The sequence below is a fragment of the Lycium barbarum genome, chromosome 6 (genome assembly GCF_019175385.1).
Source record: "Lycium barbarum isolate Lr01 chromosome 6, ASM1917538v2, whole genome shotgun sequence".
Taxonomy (NCBI): domain Eukaryota; kingdom Viridiplantae; phylum Streptophyta; class Magnoliopsida; order Solanales; family Solanaceae; genus Lycium; species Lycium barbarum.
Genome location: NC_083342.1, coordinates 130911670 through 130932515, shown reverse-complemented (window position 1 = coordinate 130932515; position 20846 = coordinate 130911670). Strand labels below are relative to the sequence as shown.

General features: G+C 35.2%; 2 protein-coding genes across 4 annotated transcripts; both read right to left on the bottom strand.

Moving 5' to 3' along the window:
• Positions 1 to 9295: 9295 nt before the first annotated feature.
• On the bottom strand, positions 9296 to 15533 carry LOC132598993 (reticulon-like protein B11). Of its 3 annotated transcripts, none has more exons than XM_060312189.1 (7): positions 15316 to 15533; positions 14688 to 14797; positions 13986 to 14166; positions 13329 to 13470; positions 13152 to 13221; positions 12902 to 13074; positions 9296 to 9821 (listed from the first exon to the last, which is right to left on the bottom strand). In XM_060312189.1, exons 2-6 carry the CDS (start codon positions 14737 to 14739, stop codon positions 12905 to 12907), a joined length of 615 nt encoding a protein of 204 aa, XP_060168172.1. In that variant the 5' UTR covers positions 14740 to 14797; positions 15316 to 15533; the 3' UTR covers positions 9296 to 9821; positions 12902 to 12904. The 3 variants fall into 3 exon arrangements, with proteins under 3 accessions (XP_060168172.1, XP_060168174.1, XP_060168173.1); XM_060312191.1 differs by lacking the exon at positions 15316 to 15533 and adding an exon at positions 15155 to 15292; XM_060312190.1 differs by lacking the exon at positions 15316 to 15533 and adding an exon at positions 15134 to 15271.
• A 180-nt stretch (positions 15534 to 15713) lies between these two features.
• Positions 15714 to 19916, bottom strand: LOC132598994 (uncharacterized). Its single transcript, XM_060312192.1, has 2 exons — positions 19382 to 19916; positions 15714 to 16192 (listed from the first exon to the last, which is right to left on the bottom strand). Exons 1-2 carry the CDS (start codon positions 19622 to 19624, stop codon positions 15929 to 15931), a joined length of 507 nt encoding a protein of 168 aa, XP_060168175.1. The 5' UTR covers positions 19625 to 19916; the 3' UTR covers positions 15714 to 15928.
• Positions 19917 to 20846: the final 930 nt, after the last annotated feature.

Genomic DNA, 20846 nt, shown 5'->3' with positions numbered 1-20846 from the left:
AAAATTAAAAGGCTTCCTCTGTGTCAATTTGTTGTCTGATCTTAAAGTGACACGGTGTTTAAGAAAATAAAAAGACTTTTTAAATATATGGAATGTCTTGTAGCTCTAAACATGATATGTGTAAAGCTGGAAGATTACTATTATTTGCGGGTCATGAAACTCAAAAATAAATTATACAATACTAAACAACTGCTCTCAACAAATGGCTCTATTATAGCAGTTAAATTCTCATAAAATCAATTCTTGTTATAAAGCCAATAATTATTGTTTTCTCAGCCCAATTTAAAGGACAGGAGTTCATCCAATTAATATACTCCAAATATTTTATTACTCAATGTATGTATTGCATCAAAACTAATTTATATTTATAATTTTATAAAATTTAATCTAACGTCATAAATTAAACATAAATGGAGAATATCTTATGTGCGAATCTTTCTAATTATGTGTTATAAATATTGGTATATTAGTCATTCTAAAGAGTGAATAAAAAGCGAACTCTCTTTGTCACCAAACACCATACAAGTATTGGATGCTTTTAAGGTGACATTTTGAGTAACATTAAAGCCATGACAAAGAAGAGAGGGAAATAATGAATGTGTTTGAGCGGCGGAGGATACAGTGTAGCAAGAAGTGATCAAAGTAGTTGCGTAAGCAAAGCGAGGATTACGGATCTCAAATCTCCTCCCATGAGGTAAGATTTGATATTCAATTTGAATGTGTGGACGTTGGTATAGTAACAGATACCGCTCAAAACCTAATATATTTCACATTCACCAACCCAAACACACATAAATTGATTAACTATGTCCCAACAAGGACGAGAATGAAACGAATTAACTAGTATTTACAGGTCATTGAACTCAAGTTTGTTTAACACAAACACGTACGTATTACTTAGAAAATTCTTCACCTTCCACTTTAATTTTTACTGTAATAACTCTAGTTATAACATTTTCAGTTGAAAGTCATCGCTAACAGCATTGCAACAAAAAAGGTGGCGGACAAAAAGTTTGATTTTGTGGTGAAAGAATAGAGCGAAAACAGAGAAGATTTACGATAGAATATCAAGGAGGTTGTGGAACAAAAGCTATTCACATCGAACAAATGTACTGCCGATGAGATTTTGTCCAAGATTAAATTAGTTCGGGTTGTGCATATAGCGATCTTTTTTGGTTTTGTAAATTTTTGATTTGTTTGTCTCTGATTGTTGTAATCGTTTTTTTAATTAATTTTGTTTGATATAAATTTGTTCCCTTTTCTGATGACATCTAGCTAATATTATCGATATGTTGATTCAGGTTGATATTAAGTATTTTTTGAATTTTAAATGCTTATAAATACTTTCCCTTTTCAAGTTTTTAATCTTAGTAATATTTAGATCAAGTCTGAGTGAGTGTATAACATATTTATTTTCATCTTGAGACTGAGTGAGTTTAGTAATATTTTGTTTGTTTTAGTGTAAAGATTGTTAGACCCTATTTTAACCGAAGTCAAAATAGTTTACAACATCCCGGTAATTCCGGGGTTAATTAAAGTTAAGGAGTCGCCACCTAATTATTTATGGTGAATTAGGACACCTAAAGTTCATTAAAGTTATTTTTAAAGTTAACTCCGTTTTAAGGTCTACTAACTTAAAGATTCTAGGTAAGAGTTCAATTAATCTAAAAGAAAGGTATTAGACACCCTTTAAGATCCATTTAATAAATGGTTAACCGACCGGACTTGTGTTAGTTAATTAAGGCTAAAAATGTAGATGTAACATTTTACAACATTTAAGAAAGTATCTTTATGAGTATTGCTAAAGTTATAGATAGATAAATAAGAATGCTGTTTAAAATAGGACTTGTAGGATTAATTTAAAAGGCTGGGTGTGAGTGTAAAGATGCTTAAAATCCAGGTATCGGGAGGGAATTGATTTAATCAATTTAGAGAAACATTTGCATCAATTTCATTTAAAATCGTCTTGTAAATCAATTTTCCCATTTTGAAAAATGATGTTATCGACATCCTTTAATACTTATTGAAAATATTGACATTGGAAGAAATTAAAATGATGCTACTTATATCTAAATAGAAAGCAAATTTAAAAAAAAAATGTTTTGACTCAAAAATGTACTATAGCATAAAAAATGACTGGAAGTGATCTATATTTTTTAAGCATCAAACCCATGAATTAAAATACCAAACCAATAAGGATTCTTATTTAGGAACAAGCAGAACCCCAAACTTATGCTACCTATAGTCACTTGGCTGTGTTAAGGGGCTAATACTCCATTTGTAACGACTAGACTTTGCCCAAGAAAAAAAAATAATCCCACATATAAGCAGTTAGATGTTCAACCACAAACAAGTATCAGATAATGAATAGTAAACTGTAACACCCCGTACCTTTAACGTAAGCTTCGACCATGATCCTAAGCTTAGAAAATCAGATAAAGAATGTAGGAATTGGAATTTCCCTGTTCAGTTGTAAGATGGGGGTTTACGCCCATGAACAGTGATCGTATTTCAGTATACGGGCCGTATTTCAAGTCGTAAACTGGTACTAAAGATTTCTGGGCATTCTGAAATTTGACATTTGGAGGCTACATTGTTAAAAACGGATCGTATTTAAAAATACGGCTCGTATTTTAAAATATATTTGGAATTTGGGAAAACTTCCTTGCTGAAAGTTGTAGAGCTTTGAAATACCTTTCCAACGGTATATTATGGGGGTCAAACGGACATTTGTGCAAAGAGTTATGGCCATTTTACTGAAGAGACGCAGTGCAGTCCGTATTTCAAAATACGGCCAGTATTTAACTGGGCGGAAATTTTAATTTTTCAGAACAGTATATATTCGTCCGTATCAGTTCACATCATTATTTTTCATTCCTTCAAGCCCTAGAACGACCTCCTACCCTCTTCCATCATCAAGAACACCAAGATAAGCCTACTCTAATTATTCCAAGTCAATTCTAATACATATCCTTGTAATCTAAACAAGAAATCATCATTCCAAAACTAGGGTTTTCAAGAAAATCCATCTCAAGGTTCAAGAATTCAAGATTTTGGAAATCTTCTTCAAAGTTCAACTCTTTAATTCAAGTTTTGGAGCATTACCAGGTATGTAGAGTTATCATCTACGTGTGGGAACATCATTGTTCTTCCCCACGCCTCATAATCCATAAATTATGATTCTTTACAAAACTAGGGTTTCTATTCTATACTATGTTCATGATAACCCTAGGTCCATGTCCATGATTATATTGTGTATGAATTGCTATGATTCTATCATTGTGTTCTTAATAACTCCATATGATTATTGAGAATCAGTCTGTAATCCATGAAAACCCATATCTCGTATTCCATGGGTTCTTGCATGCATGTTTTTAAATAAAAATGATTATTTCATGAATATCCTACATGTCTACAAGTTTTCATGCAACTATATTATATAATTACTTTCATGCTATGATACAAGCTACATACATACTAAATACAAGTTATTTCATGAAACCATGTTTAGAAGTTATTTCATGAAACCATGTTTACAAGTTATTTCGTGAAATCATGATTACAAGACAAGTACAAGTTAATTCACGAAAATCATGGGCTTCTTAGCCAACTATATTATGTTCATGTTTTTGGGAGTTGCACGAATTACTGAGAAGGCTCAGATAGCCTGAAACGATGTAGCCACCATAGGACAAGGATCCCCCCGCCCAGTTAGGACGATACCTTAATTTTACACTGAATGGATCCATCAGGCACGTTACCACCTTATACCCTGGCAAGGTATGAAGGCTCTGCTGGTCCGGCGAGGTACCAGACTCCACGTGATGATATCACATGTCGGTTTATGAAATGCTCTCCCTACTTATCATGTTTTACTTATGTTATATATATATATATATATATATATATATATATATATATATATATATATATATGTACCCATGCTCATGCTCATGTCCAGGTTTTCAGTTTCAGTTCTTATCATGTTATTCCATGTCCCATGTTATTTCTTTCAGTTGCTTTACATACCAGTACATTCAATGTGCTGACGTCCCCTTTTATTGCCCGGGGGCCTGCATTTCACGATGCAGGTACTGATATACAGGACGACACATCTGCTCAGTAGGACAGCGTTCGTATCAGCTTATTGGTGAGCCCCATCTCATTCGGGGTTTAGTCAACTTTTGTTTTATGATTAGTTATGCATCTAAGGTATGCTGGGGGCCTTGTCCCAGTAAGTATGTTTTCCAGTTAGACTCATGATAGAGGTTTCATAGACTAGACAAGTCAGTTATGTTATGTTAGACATTCAGAGTAATATAGCCGTTTTGGCTCATTCATGTTGTTTCCGCACTTATGTTTAAACAAGTATTTTTATAAGTATTATGACTTACTACGTTTTATAAAGGCTTATCATGCATTCACGTTATATTCCGCTCATGTTATGCCTCATGATGATTCAGCAAGCCATGTGGTTCGCTCGGTCACATGCAATAAGGCACGGAGTGCCGTGTTTCGCCCAGGCCATGGTTCGGGGCGTGACATAAACGAAGTCCACTATAATTTTTGTCTAATGACAACTGAACACAATTTTCTGGGAATGCCATGGATTCTGATCTAGTGTGGTTGGCAGTGTCGTCGAGTCTCAGAATGAAACTCTCCGGCTCCGATGTTCATGCAAACAAAGAAAAGTAATATGAGAGGCAGCACAATGTAACAGTAAACAGTATAGCAACCACAAACCAGCCTAATATACACCAAGTATATCAAGACATATAAAAGACACACTTATCGTGTATACTAAAAGCAGACAAAGCATACATGCGCTTATACGCTTAATGTACTTAATGTATACACAACCTTCATTTAAAGCTATCAAAAGGGACACCCAAAGGGAATTTAAGCAAATATTACTTCATTCCTCACAAACAAAACTCTACTAGCCATACTCATATCATGCTCTTAAATTCAGTTATATTATCAGTGTACACAGTCCAAAAGGAGATTTTGTAAAATGAGTCATTCTCAACCACATACAAATGACATACATGAAGGATAACTGGTTTGTCCAGATAGGAGTTTCGTATCAAAGGGCAGAACTAAAGAGAGCATGCACACATTCACCACCAAGAGAGCATGCACACAGAATTAAGCAAGGTAAAACCATACATTTCTCTCTCAACTCCACAATCTTGTGTATGACACCAAACAACATACAATTATTGTATAAACTCATGCACAACAAGCAAGTAGCAGGACAGTCATTTTCAATCTGAGTTGAATACAAGCAGTCTAAAAGGAAAAAAAGGGAAAATCATGTTCACTATTAGATGTAAGCCCAAACAGTATACATGTTTCCCAGAGATTTTGGGGTTGGCAAAGCCAACACCCCATATACTTAAATCAACCCTACAAGCTTAAACATCTATACCTCCTAAACCGAACACAGACCTTTCAAAGAAAGCGATTTCAACTTATCCATTTACTTAGCTACTTATGAATTCAAGATAAAGTATGCAAATAATACTAGTCTTATACCATTGCAACATCCAAACCTAAGTTAAAACATCCTAAACATCAAGCTTACTGAACAGTTTCTATGTCATTATGGACTTAAAGCAAACGACTATATCAATGCAAGCTAGCAAAATTGCAAAGCTCTGGTTCAATACTGATCATGTTCAACTTAAGACAGTCAATTGTGACAATATGAACTAGTATAAACCTCAAACCAACCCTTTAACATTGATCAGATCCCACTTTAACAAACAGTCATGGCAATGCAAGCTAGAGGAAACTACAACTAACCAGACCAGCAACTATCATCTAGAATTAATTGAATTCGACTTAAACCATGCAGTAATGATATGGTAAACTATCCTAAGTCTCAAACTAGCCATTCAACATTAATCCTATCAACTTAAACAAACAGCCATGACCTTGTAGACCAAATAAAATCAACAACCAATATCGACATGTCGTATAATCATTTCATCATATCTAAACCCAAGTAAATTACATTCATAACCGAGTACGTTATTTAGAACAAATAGAGCAAAAGAGGGACAGTGCCGACCTGTTTTGGGTACAGTGAACTGGGTGTCGATGGCCTCGAATCTACTCACTCGTATTGACAGATCCGAACTTGAGCCAAATAAATTCGACTGGAAGTGTTGAGGACTCTAACGAACTAAAGTTTTTCGTATTTCCTTTTTGGACGAATCGAATGAAATACTAGAAAATAGAGAGTAAGGAATTTTGAGTAAGCTGCGGACTAAAAATAAAAATCTCTTCTTCGGCTGAAGACTTAGCGATGTATTTATAGGTGTAAAATTAAAGTCTAGGGTTTCGATTTGGGCGGGATTTTACCATCTAGGGTTTCAAAACGAGTCAAAAATGGACCCGTTTGAATATGAATGTTGAAGGCGTTTTCGAGCAGATTTCAAATGGTTGACTTGGATTTTATCTGCAAATGGGTCGACCATTTATGGTCTTTTAGGATCAACATGCGTTTGAAACTAGAAAAGGAATCTCTTCCTCTGTCAATGACAGAAATATCGGGTAAAGCAGACATAGGGACGTTTTTTGTGTGGAAATGGTGTGGACAGGACTGTGTAAGGTTAAAGGTGATTAGGGTTTTACCCTAAATGGCGAGGGGAGAGGAAGAACCGAGAGAGAGGCGCGGCGCTGTTCTTTTCCCTTTAGGTTTTCCTTTTTCTTTTGCTTGTAGAAGACGGATAGGTTTAAAAGAGAGTGGGCCGGGTCGGGTCGTTGGCTTTGGGGAATTAATTGGGCTGGACTGGGTAGGTTTTTGGGACGAAACGGGTCGATTGGGTTGAGAAATGTGTGGGTTGATCTGTTTAAATGTATGGTGGGCGGGTTCCACGAGTTAAGCGTTAGCCCAAATGGTTTTTGGGGTTAATTACGGACTGAATTAATATTTTGAGCTTCTAAATTAGATCAAATATATTATGTAGTAATAATAATAATAATAACAATAATAATAAATTTCATAATTTAGCGTCAATATAATAATCTTATCATTAATACATAAAATATAAGCAAAGTAATAATAGAGTAAAAATATTACCTAACTTATATCTTATGATCAATACATAATAAGTAAGTAGCGAAGTACGACGTATTAATACTTAACAATATTAATATAGTAGTAGAAATTATAATAAAGTAAGGGTGAAAATAAGATATTGATTTATCAATAACTTAGAAGCTCAAGAAAAATGAATTGGAATAAAGGAGGGGCAAAATTGGGTGTCAACAAAGATTTCAATTGGTATGAAATATGTATATCTCACGCAAGACCTAAATTTCGATCAAAATATAGTGTATAAAACCTGTATAAAATCGATAACAAATATATAAATAACTGTATAAATTTAGTATAAAGTTTATGTTTATGCAAATTTAAAAGAACATACAAAACTTAAAATACTGTTGTCTTACACCCCCCCCCCCCCCCCCCCCCCCAAAAAAAAAAAAAAACTTTATGAAAAAATACAATTGTCTTACAAACTCAGCATACAATTATCATACAACTTTAATACAAACTTACAATAGCTTCAGTATTTTAATCTTTTTAGTTAAATTATCATAAAATAAATTCTTGCTATATATATAGTATGTGTATATATATAGGAGTAACACGCAATCGCAAAATCAGTAGATGTATTGAAGTTTCCACACAAACAAAAAGTTACATGGAAAAAAAGCGTTATCAACAGTGGAGTAGCTACTTGAAGAGCACAGAGAGAGGTGAATGAAACTGAGCAAGGAGGAAGAAATAGGAAAGGTTTGACGGCTAGTGAACCATTCGAGAAATGTGGGCCGACTAAAACCCAAGATTTTGATGTGCTTAACGAAAATATTAGCTTGAAAAATTGATAGACTTGCCATGTGAACCAATAAAATTAAGCTGTTGTGGTTGAATCGTCAATTCGTCACGTATAAAAGGAATTGGCCTTCCTATACAAACAATAGTATTTTCAATCGGGCTTGGAACAATGAATTAGTATTCTTATTTTTTATTTATGTTCCTAGTAAGTGGCATGAAGATATCAAAAAAGTACTACTCGTATCATAACGTTTTTGCCAAGTGCATTAATTTTCAATTGAGTCAAGTGCTTATACAACCACAACAATATACCCGGAGCAAGTGGGATTTAGAGAAGGTAGTGTGTACGCATACCTTACCCCTACCCTGAGAGATAGAAAGACTCATAAAATAAAGAAAGGAAAATGAAACGAGAAAAATAAAATAAAAGAATGAGGATCCAGGCAGAATGGGAATATACACCTCTGGATGACCGAAGAACCAAAAGAGATGCTGGTATAATATGGGGTCTCCAGATAAGAACATGTTACCATATGGATGGACTACGAAATCAAAGAGAGAAATGTTTCATTGAGACTAATAATATAATAGTTTTCTTGAGTTAGATTCCTCCAAAAGTTTTACCAACGGCCTACTTAAAATTCGGAAGAAATGAAAGTTCAAATTTTGTTTATGATCTTTTTCCTCCTTTTCTCTCCCTTTATTTATCCAAGAAATTAATCCAAAAGCAGAATTTGGGCTCACTCCCCCCTTCCCCCCCCCCCCCCCCCCCAATATGCTCAACCAACCTCAATTCATTTATAGAGATTTAGTAGCTCAGTTGATTGACTATCTGAACTTTCAACTTGTTGGTGAAGATTCGAATCCCCACATGGTGTAATCCCCTTCCCCTGCCCCCTATGTAATAGTTTTTTTTTCTTTTTTTTTTTGAAAAAAAAAAAAACTCAATTCATTTGAGGCTGGAACATAATTAATTAATTGATCAATAATAACAAACATTCAAATCTTTTTATTAAAACAATCAATTTACTACTACTGAAAGCATCATTACAAGCGCTCAGCCTAATTCATTGGGCTGTCTTTTTGCTACACTTACTTGAATTCCGATTCAAGTAGAACGAGTTCACCACTTTTACGACTCCATTAAACATCACAAAATACGATTCGTCATAAAACAGTTCTAAACCGATATAACATTAATTAATGTTCAAACTACACTTTGCTCATTAACATAAACTACCGATTAGTTATTGTTTAAGTTACCCTGAAGTATTGCTTTTATTATCATTTTCTATGACACAAAATTAGTCAGTATTACTGTAAATAAAATGTGATCTTTCAATGTCATTCGGGAATGGAGGTCTGCTAAGTGCTAACAATAGATTCCCAGAAAAGATTAGCGGAAAAAAACATAATAAAAAGAAAAAGAAAGAGAAAAGGAAGGACAAAATCCTACAAATTGATTAAACTGTAACACCCCCACAACATTCACATCATTACAGAGCAGTTTCCCCAACACCACCCCAGCCAAAGGGAACCTTTTTCCAATGTTACCTAAAAGAAATTCGCGTGAAAGAGCTGGCCATCAACTACACAACCAAAAAACTGAAAAAGGAAAAAGCTGAACTGCAGTTACTAAGGTGCTCAAAGTATACTAGATTAGAGTACAAATACTAGGCAACAAGCATCAGATATATATTAAATCATAGTAAAAGAGAACTTCCAGAGTATGCACTAGCACCATTGAAATGCTTGTGGATTACCAATCAAATGACCATGCCACTATTTCAATTCCAATCATGTAAACCATTACTTCATCTGCCACAGGCACTTCCACTAACCAAGATCATCGAGAACCATTCACAAAAAATAAGAAATAACTACTAAGTTCAATCTTCTTAAAACCGATGTGTTACAAGGCAATTAAATCTCATCCCATCGATGTTGGATGGTGCAGTCCTAGGTCAACCTACAAAACAATAAAACAGATTTCAGAAAATTCTGAGAACAAAGTTTCATGCATGAACACGGAATAATGCATCAAAGCTATCTGCTTTAATCCACTATCAAAGGGGAAACAAAGTTGAAATGGAAGTAAAAGAGTCGTGAAATCAAGAAAAGGAGCAAAGGAAACATATTTCCTCATCAGCAGAAAATTGACAGATGAGGGTGGAGGCAAAAGGACGTATAGCTTCTAATTATTTACACCAACCAGTTTCTCACCACTAAGTCTATACAGGTCAACTGACCTAGTGTATGTAGCTGCTTGGAAATGTATGTTCGCGCTGGAATTAGGATATTTCTGTATGCTAAACAGTGATTGTTCATGGTAACTATTGGTAAATTCATTGCTATGATTCCAGAGATCAATGTGGATGTTCAAGATGAAGCAGTAGAGATCCTAAATCTCTGCTGTCAGTGGGTAAAAGTAAACAGTGCTCCAATGAGCTAATATACATGCCCACCAATTCCCCAAAGATATATAATTGAAATAGGTTTAGAATCTTTTTGAAACACAACAAATAATGTGAATATACTCAACTCGGAAGCTTGGCATAAACGAGTCAGAAGTATAGTACTTCTTAAGATGAATGGCTGCCTAATGTTTAGATAAGTTTGGAATGTATGTACATGTCTTATATTAGCGGAAAGGAAATATTTCCAAGTGCAGACACAAAAATCCTATCTACAAGCTGCCTTTGGAATCTTGGATGTTGTTTGAACAACAGTAAGGAGATGAATCTCCATATCAGCAAGGTTGTCTATCTGGTTCGCATGAATCACACCTCTAACCAAAATCAGAACACGAAATAAGAATCTCACTGCAAAGGCAAGAAGTCTAATTGCCTGACTCAACCCGCAGAGGTATCCCTTGGAACCCAAACTCAGAATTTTACCCTCCCCAGACTCCACTTGTGGATTACACTGGGTATGCTGTTGTTACTGTTGTTGTGAATTGACTTGTGACATTTGTCAATAAACTTTAGAAGCAAAACAGTGAGGGAAGCTTTTATGCCAAAGGCTTATGGCTTATTTAGAAGATTATTCACATATATAGAAGGTAAAATGAAGTATGTATAACTTACTCTTGGCATTAAGGAAAAAAAAACTATAGAACTTTTGACCTTGAACGAAATCTCCTTTCTATTCCATTTGTCCTAACTTTTTTTACTTTACATTCCAAAAACCTTTTTAGTTTGTTTAGATCTATCGTAGAAAATGTAGAGAACCTCTAGTGTTAGAAAACACCTAATTTGTCTTAACAGACGGACTATTAAGTATTGGAACAAACATGAGTGTCTTATTTTTCATGTAGATTCTAGATATGAACTTTATTTTTAAAAATTAAAGGAACCACTCGTGTTTGGTTGATCTCTGAAGAGCGGTTAGGTGAAATGGTCTGTTGACTTAGGACAGAAGGATGATCTATTCATCTTTTGATTGTTTGATAGTTTAATTTGCTATGCAAGTCCAATCCAAAATTTTCTCAGGGATAAATTTAACTGTTCTATTTTCTTTGAGTTTCTCTATTCAAAATTCCTGTTTAGCGAATATATGCACTAATAAATTTAATAAACCAACATTTTCCATGCTTTTGCATGACACAGGATAGTAGATTCATTTATCATGTTTGCACTTTATTAAGAAAATGTCTGGATCTGCCCCTGGTTAGTATCAATCTCTAAATTCTGAGGTGTACAAAGGGATAAAGCAATGCAAAAGTTGGGGAGCAACGTCTCCTGGCCCACCACTAGTTTACTACTGCAGTCATTCTTCTACATATGAAGCATATGTTAGATAGCAATAAGAAAAGAAGAACCACAAGCTGACCTTACTTTATAGGAATAAAAATGGGCTAAATACATCATCATCCAAATTTAAGATAAAATATTTTGTTTGAGATATTATAGAAAATTTACATTCTTATTTAGGGGCACTTTGTCATGTCTAAAGTCTCAGTGAAACAAGAAAATCACCTGCAAAATGGATGAAACAATTTTGACATTTTACTCCCTGAACCAAAAAAATGCTCTTGGCAAAGTGTGATCTAACATAAGTTTGTGCGGATGTACCAACTGATTGCCTCTTCGTTGCATTATAGAATGAAGATATGATGACTAGAGACTCCATACAAAGGAAACATGGAGATACGCTTAGTTCTTAGGAAATAAACCCACTTCAGGAAATACCAGAATAGTCAGATGTATAGATCTGGAAAAGAAAAATTTGCCCTTTAGTCCCCAAAGACTCTTAATCGTTTCACTTATTCTCTATGTAACGACCATTTTCTATCCTTCCACTTCTACTCGTACTAATATTTGGGCCTTAGGGTAACTAGAGTCACTTCTGGTCAAAGGAATCACAAATGACATTCATTTAGTTCTTTAAAGGGAAAAGAGGGATATCCAAGAGCAAATGATAATTACATAGTTGAAAGGCATAAAAAGATAAAATAAGACAGATCTTCAGTATCTTCTCTTACATGTAACTTTCTCCACATTCTTTTACTTAATTCTATGGTTTTTCCCATGTTTCCAAATTTTTCCAAAATTAAGGCATCTGAAGCACAAATATGTTGCTTAGCTAAAAGAATCTGTCTTCATTGGTCAGCGGACTATCAATACGCCCATAAAAGGGAAAGGACGAGGGAAATCATACATCAGGGTTATAGCTGCATTATTAAAAGTCTTCAGATGGAGAGTCAATTGTTCTTCTAATTATACAGCCAAGAAATATGAAAATTCGTCCCAAAACAAGTCAAGCAGCAAGTAAAATAACTCTTATTAGTGCCCCCTATCTATTAGGATATCAAGAACTAATAGCAGCACAAATGTATTTTGCTTACAGATCAAAAGGCACAGCATAAAGGATTCAGAGCAGCAGAACATTATTGTGACAAGCAAATGTTTAATTCTATAGGCATTTCACAAGACAACAGAACCCAGACATCCTGTGAAGATATGCATAGGAAAGAACAGAAAAGCGCATGTATATCTTTGTATCTGAGAGAAAGAGAACGAAAGAGAAAGGGGTGCGAGGAGACATTACATTTTACTGAGTCTTCTTTTCCTTATTTGAAGACCTTGAAATCTTTCTCAGTACATTCTCGTCAATTTTCCTGTACTGTGTCTGAATGACCTTTTGTGCTATAATAAGCTTGTCATCAATTTGATCTTGGTACTTGTCATACAACAGAGGCACAGACAAGCTAAAAAGAATTCCTGAAAGTAAGATACAAAATCCAGTCAAGGACAAATCCCAAACAACAACTTATATCACCTGAAAAGAACCTACTCACCCATGTAGATGAAAGTGAGCAAGTTGAAAAAACTACCAACATAAGATATCAGCCACAATCCAAGAGCAACCTGATAAACCAATCCATATTAACAGAATGTAAATGTTAACAAAACATGACGCACCATAACGTGACAAACATGATGCTTGAAATGGAAAGGGTCCTATAAAAACAGACCTTAACAAAAAGTTTTAAATTCCCACCAATAGCAATATCATGGGCAATCATCAGGACATGATTGATCCAAACACGCATCGAGTCAGCAGCCTTCACCACAGATTCCTCGTGAACCTCCAAATCAGGGATCGGAGGTAAAGGCCTGTAATTGTATAAACATAATTGATTCAGTAATCCATAAAAAGTCTTACTACAACAACACCACCAACAACAACCACAAACCCAGTGTAATCCCACATGACGGGGTTTGGGGAGGGTAGAGTGTATGCAGAACTTACCCCTACCTTGGGAGGTAGAGAGGTTGTTTCCGATATACCCTCGGCTCAAAGAACGATGACAACCGAGGCTAAATAAACAACAGGTCGTAATAGAAATCTAAAAATAAGGGAAAACGCGAATAATACTAGGTAGTCTAATACTCTGAGAAAAAAGTCTTACTAGAGCATAATCATTAAAAAGACAACACAATCAGAACCACAACTGAAATGCAACAGCCAGAGGCAGATCTACTTCAGATGCACCCACTAACTAACAGTAGGCTTTAATTTTCAAATACAGTATTAAAGACAAAATCGATGATCCGCCAATCTTATTCAGAGAGCAATCAGAAACTATAATGAAAAAGTTGAATTGCATTACACGCAGTTATCTCATTACCTGTTAAGAAGCGAGGCAGATTTAGCCCAGAAGAAGAGAATAACAACTAGAAGCAACATAACATTGGCAATAAAGGAAAGGACATTATAGCCAGCTTTCTCAAACAGAATCCAAAGCGCAGTGGAACTAACAAGAAGAGTAACACTAGCACACCATCTCCTCCACAACAGCATATCCGCCACTGCAATAAATAAAAAAAAAATTAAGCACTTCAACAAAAAAATTGCAATTGAATAGTATTCTCTCCCAATTTATGTTATATTTTTCGCTTCTGGAGATTCAAATTGTAAGATGTACTTTGTCAACAAATTGATATGAGAAAAGTTGCAACTATAGTACTTTTCATGTAGTTTTCAAATACATAAATTTTAATCTAAAAATATCGAGTTAATCTAATCCAATTTAGCTTCAAAATTTAGTCAGATTAACTCTCAAAACTAGAAAAGTTCACATAAATTGGGACACATGGAGCATTTTTTTATATAGAAAAATAAAAGTTGATTATAATCGTGATCAAGTGGTGCTTCAAAATCCATACTGAATTGATGCATTGATTAATAAATGCGATAAGGTCAATGTCGAATCTGAATTAATTGACATGCATGAATTGGGGCTATGGATGCATGTATATATATATAGAGAGAGAGAGAGAGAAACATTAATTGGATGCATATATATATATAGAGAGAGAGAGAGAGAAACCTGGGCCGCCACCAAGAGAATGATGGACAAAAGACTGACGATTATCTCCCATGTCGATTAGGGTTTTGCCTAATCTGCAACCGATGAATGAAATCGCTGGAAGGAAGACTCTGTAAAGGTCGACGACAGTATATTTTTGGTAAATCAGTTCAACTTTTCAAATTTGCCAGCCTTACTAATGGATTAACGATTAAACAATAACATTATCAATCAAAAGTAATGAGGAAAAAATATATCAAAAAGACGTTATGGTAAAGGGGGAAAGGTGAAGGCTGTTTCTTTTCTTCTCTTTCTTTTTTCTTTTTTTTTTTTAAAAAAAACCTTACATTTCATAAATACTATATGTCTAAGGACGATGGGGTCAAATTTAGGATCAAATGAAATATTACAAGTAATTGCATCATCAAATGCACCAAAGAGAGTAATCAAAATTAAACAAATGGAACCTTGTTGGGTAAAACTATAACCTTCTTGCTTCTGCAACCCTATTGTATGGCCAACAACTAACTTGTCATAAGTCTAATGTACATATTACAGGTCACAAATTAAACAAATGAGTGCATTACACTGTAAAAATAGAATTTCACATTGTGCATATAAAAAATTTCTCTCAAAAAGACTACCTAACCTGTTCGTATTTATGTCAACGCTGCCTTTAATAGGAACAAATTTACTTTAGCCAAGGGATGTTGTTCCAACCGTTGAATGCTTGAGAGTTTTTGATTATTTTATACTCTTTTTTGGGTTCACTATTATTTTACTTCTGCCCCTGGAAAAGAAAAGATGTAAACGATGTGTTGGTTTCTTAAATCGTACGCAAAAGAGGACAACAACAATTGGTGCTGCCCACCAACTGGTAGTGATGATTTGTTTCAATGATTCAAATATAATTTCAAGTAAATGCTAGAGGTTGGGGCCTCCCAAAGACTATATATTACCAGTAGACTGGGTAACGCCCTACTATGCTGACAATGGACACGTGATATAGTCTTAGTAGCCAAGTTTGCCGTCCATTGACCATCTAGATTTCACGAATCAAAATTCCAAGCCCCACGTATTCTAGAGGCCAATCTTTTTCAACTAAGAAAAACAGAGAAAAAGAACAGGAGGAATATTTTGAAAAGTTGTTCAGTGTTACTTATGTTACATCATCTCAAGTTTTCGAACTATATAGCGCATGCAAGCTCCTGATCCAAGCGTCTTGGCAAAGCTAAATTTGAAGTCAAATCATCTCTCCCTTCTTAGTTGTTGTCGGAGTCAGCTTCATCATCACCGGACAACTCTTCCCTATGGTTTTCTTCTCCGCCTGCACCAGAACTACTCTTCTTCTCCTTCTTCCTCTGCTTTTTCTTCTGCCGCCTTGCACGTTTTTTTGCTGTCCGCTCTTCTGTAGCTTTTAATTTTTCTTCTCTTCTCAAGTTGAATTCAGCAATCTCTTTCCTTCTCTGGTAGTCAACATCCATCCTTGCAAGCCGGTCTTGTTCTCTCCGTCTCATCTGCCGATACTGCAAAGAATCCCAAGAAAATGTTATTCTTAACACTTGACAATGTCTACTATTCTTTAAACACCGATATGACCTAATCATAGTAAATCACTTCTTAGTAACTAACACACAACAGACTGGAATTAATCCCGAATGACCAAAATGCATGTTCAGAATTCAATATGCAGAAAAATACCTATGCTGAACAACATCTTTCCATTGACATATTGAACAAATATAGGCTAAACGTTCTAGATTATGCATCCAATAGAAATCATCACAAGAAAAAGGACAAAGTTGTCCATATCTATGTATTTGCCATGGATCATATAATTCAAAACATATACGCACATACAAAGAGATCCTGAATACTACTTGAGCATTTGAACTCAAAGCAGACTGGAAGGGGAAAAAAAAACAAGACAAGCTCCAATTCGATGAGTATACACATTAACTCGTACTGCTTAAGATGAATTACATGCACCCCCACCAAAATCTTAAAGCAAGTGTAGAATTGTATTTTTTTTTTTTTTGAACAATTGTAGAATTGTATTTTAGCAGTAATATATGTATTACATAACTATATTATGTAGTTCAGCACCCAATGTTTTTCAAGATAACAAATTGTCGAACATAGGAGGCGAGGACACTAAACATTTTTGCAACATTAGTGAAATCCTCAACCACACAAGAAAAAACAGGCTCAGTTGCAGTTCAGCTCAGTTTAAACACTTCATCTCACTTCACAATTAGCTCATCCAGGTTGAGCTTGAGGCAACTACAAAGACACAATCATCTTTGATTTGCTTGCATTTAGTTACAGAGTTGTGTTCCTTTTCAGGAAAAAATAAAAAGAAAATAAGGTGTGAAAGTTAAAGAACGGCCCTTGAGCTTACTGGACGTAAACATGAGAAAACAACAACAATTCTTTATCAAAGGCCAACATAGCAGATTTCAGAGTCAGTAGAGTCCATAAGAACAAGATAATAAAAAAAAATGGCTAAGCAGCATAGGAAATCTTTTTCTGTTTGTTCTCCTGCTTTGAGGGAAGGATTAGGTTAGTGCAATCATTTAGCCATATCCACTTCTAACTTTGAGCACTAAAATCCACTGTAATCACTTGCTACTTTTACGTGGATGTTCTCAATCACCTGTTCACTATTAATTGTTGACACTTCTTCAACAAATGAATACTTCTTCAATCTCCTAGAATGTCAACACTAAGATGAATAACATATTGAACTTTAGCAATTCGGGAGCTATTGTTTACCTACCTTTTTGCCTGCACCTGATTAATTTTTCAAAGTGCACTTTGTCCATAATCTTCACTGAAAATGTTCTCACTTCTAGAGTTCTTGAGTACATATCTGATCCTTTTGACATTTTACAATTGCAATAGCAACACAGACATTCTTCGATAAACAACAAGCACCTTTATTTTCTTCTTCAAAATAAGACCACTCTTGCTCTCTAGCAATTCTCTAGAACTCAACTACTCTATTCCCATCCTACTACTTCAACCTAAGTTGCGCGGAATCTTCACTTTCATTGCCGCACCCGTGTCGGATTCTTCAAAAATGCACTACTTTTGGAGTATCCGACACGCACCCGACGATATTTTTGAAGAGTCCGTGCAACATAGACTTCAGCTATTGCTTTATTATTGAACACTCACAATCCACAAACAGGATACTTGGAAGCTTTTGCTAAAGTAACCAACAATGTTGCCTGCCAAAGAAAGACCTACGGTTGAAAATTCATCCCAACAAGAAAAGTCAGTTGATGAGATACAGTAAAGCAGCCATAAGACATCTCAAACCATAGCTGGACGCCAAAGTGCCACTAAACTATCATTAAGGCAGAAAGTGATGTTGGAATATGGAGGCATTGCTTCTGCAGCTGTCAGTGTTGAAAAACAAGTGATTGCTTTCAATGAAAATTATGGGCCTAATGTCATCAGTGGTCAATCTAGCCGGTCCCAAGTGCCTCCTTATTCCTAAATAGTAGGAAAGTAAGGGTAGAAACCTAGAAGGGGTTATGTCAAAGTGGTGACAACAAGATAACTACTTTGGGCTATTTCCTCCACGGCATTAGCCCAAAACACGCACATACTGAGGGATTATAAAGAGAAGCAAAGCCCTCTAAGTAGGACATAAACTACATCAGATTATCTAAAAGTGATCTCATTTTTCATCTGAATTTGCCTAGATATTATAGCCACCACGAGAAGGACCCTATCATTAGATTCTATAGTATCACCTAGATATTGTAAGACAAGTTTGTGTTCAACTTACCAAATTTTTCGAAAAGGTGAGTTGAACAAACCTCTTCACCTAACTTATAATTCAAAGAGGGCAGCCCGGTGCACCAAGCATCCCATGTTAGCAGGGTCCGGGGAAGGACCGCATCCCAAGGGTTGGGATATAGACAATCTACCCTAATGAAGCATTAATGGTTGCTTCCGCGGATCAAACCATGACCTCACACGAAGACAACTTTACCATTGCTCCAAAAGCTCCCCTTCAAACAGAAGATGTTTCATCAACAATATTATATCTTTACCGATCCCCAAAAAAAAAAAAAAAAAAAAGGGAAAAGGGTTCTTGATACGACACTGAGCTTCTTCTCTGTGAGAAGGATTAGGGACACATAGGATATTATCTCAATCACATTGTATGACAAGAACTCTGGCAAAATAAGTGAATCAGTAAATAAGTAGTTTATCTGTTGGGAGTCTCTCCATAAAGTCATTTCACTAGTAGCAACTCAATCTAAGAGTCAAACCAGCAACTGCATGACATGTCAACCTTATTATAATTTTCAATAGATAGGTGCAACCTTGCAAATTGCTGGATAGACTTGCACAGAACATCAATTTTGCACACATTTAATCAAACTTTAAACATCTTGCAGGCTGCAGCACAACAAATTACTCACTATTTATCTGATTCAATGTTTGCTACAAGAATTACATCATTCCCAAAGCCTTAAATCAACAACTACTTCAAGGGCTCTTAATTACGACACAAAGAGTCTCTAAAATCAAGTAATTAACTGTTCAACAGCTGTTAAATAGAATGAATTCCAATTTCCAAGCACGCCAACATGATTACATCAGAATAAACCCGCTCGAAATCAGCAATATTTGTAGTTAACCAGAAAGAAAACAAAAGAGAAATCAAATTAGGGCTCTAATGGAAGAGCGGGTACCTGATGAAAGTCGCCAGAGCCAGAACCGGCAGAACTACCAGAAGTATTGCTAACCCTAACAGGCACACATTCAAGTATACGACGTAGCTTGATCTCCAGATCCTCATCTTCAGGATTAGCCGCAGGTGGCGTGTATTCCACAAGTGCGGTGGAAGAAGGAGGAGCTGGAGGTCGAGGAGGTAGGGCAGCCACCTGCCTCCCCGTCGCAGGAACCACCTGTAAATCTCGACCCGACGATGACATCTTCGGGGCCCCGAAAAGAGTTATGTACTTTTACTCTTGTATTTAGGGTATATATAGAGAGAGAGAGAGGATGTTAACTGTTGTGAACTTGAGAGAATTCTTTCCTGGGGTACTTGGGCTTCGACGCCGAGAATGATTGCCTGGAGAAGGAAGAAGATGAATGCTATTTACCCCTAAAATTCTCTTGAATGCGACTTTGCGATCTCAAAGTTTAGATATACTACACTTTTGACCTAACTAAACTCAATGTTGATCATTTAAATACTTTACCTCTCCCTCGAACAATCAACAAAGTAAAAAAGTAAAAGAGAAAACATGAAACATGCAATTATAGGTTTATTCTCAAAATCTAAATCCTCATTGCTCTGCACGTTGATAACTTCTTGTTATTATTTGAACGCTAAATTTTTTACTATAAAAAAATTCTTAGCCCTTTTATATTTAAAATTTTAAAGAAATACGTAAAATGGAGAAGCTAATGAATTTTTTGTAGGCTAAATTTTAAATCTAAATCCCCCTTTTTAGTTGCTTTACTATCTCAAATCATACAATTGCTGTCACTAGCCGCGATTTATAATCAACTATAATTACTACAACACCACCAATCACTATCCAACAAATGACCACCATTATATATTTCTAAACACTGCCATCATTCACCACCATAGTCGCTGATCACCACAATAAGTTGTAACTACCACTAGCCACCATTTACAATAATCACCAACCTCTATTACTAAATAACCACCAATAACTACGAACAATTACTACCATTAACTACTGCTATATATTGTCAACCACCACCACCTTTCAACATCACCATTAGCTATATATTGTCAACCACCATCAACTGTCACAACCAACTACCATGATTGTCAACTATTATTGCCAACCACCATCACCGCTAGCGACAACCCATAACCAACACTATATAATTTTTCTAAAAATAGTTAGATTATAAAAAAATAAATTAATCTAGTATTTAATTTGAATTGTATATCTATTAATTTTTAAATAAAACAAGGTTATATATTCAAATGTTGAGAAAAATAAACAATCGTAATTATTTAATATTCAGATTTTAATATAACATCTAATATTTAAATGTATATTGAGATTTATACATTTTAATCTTAATAAAAATAAATAAGGCCTAATAGCAATTGCTCTCTCCATTCCAATTTATGTGGCACAATTGGAATTCGAAGAGTTAATTAAGTTT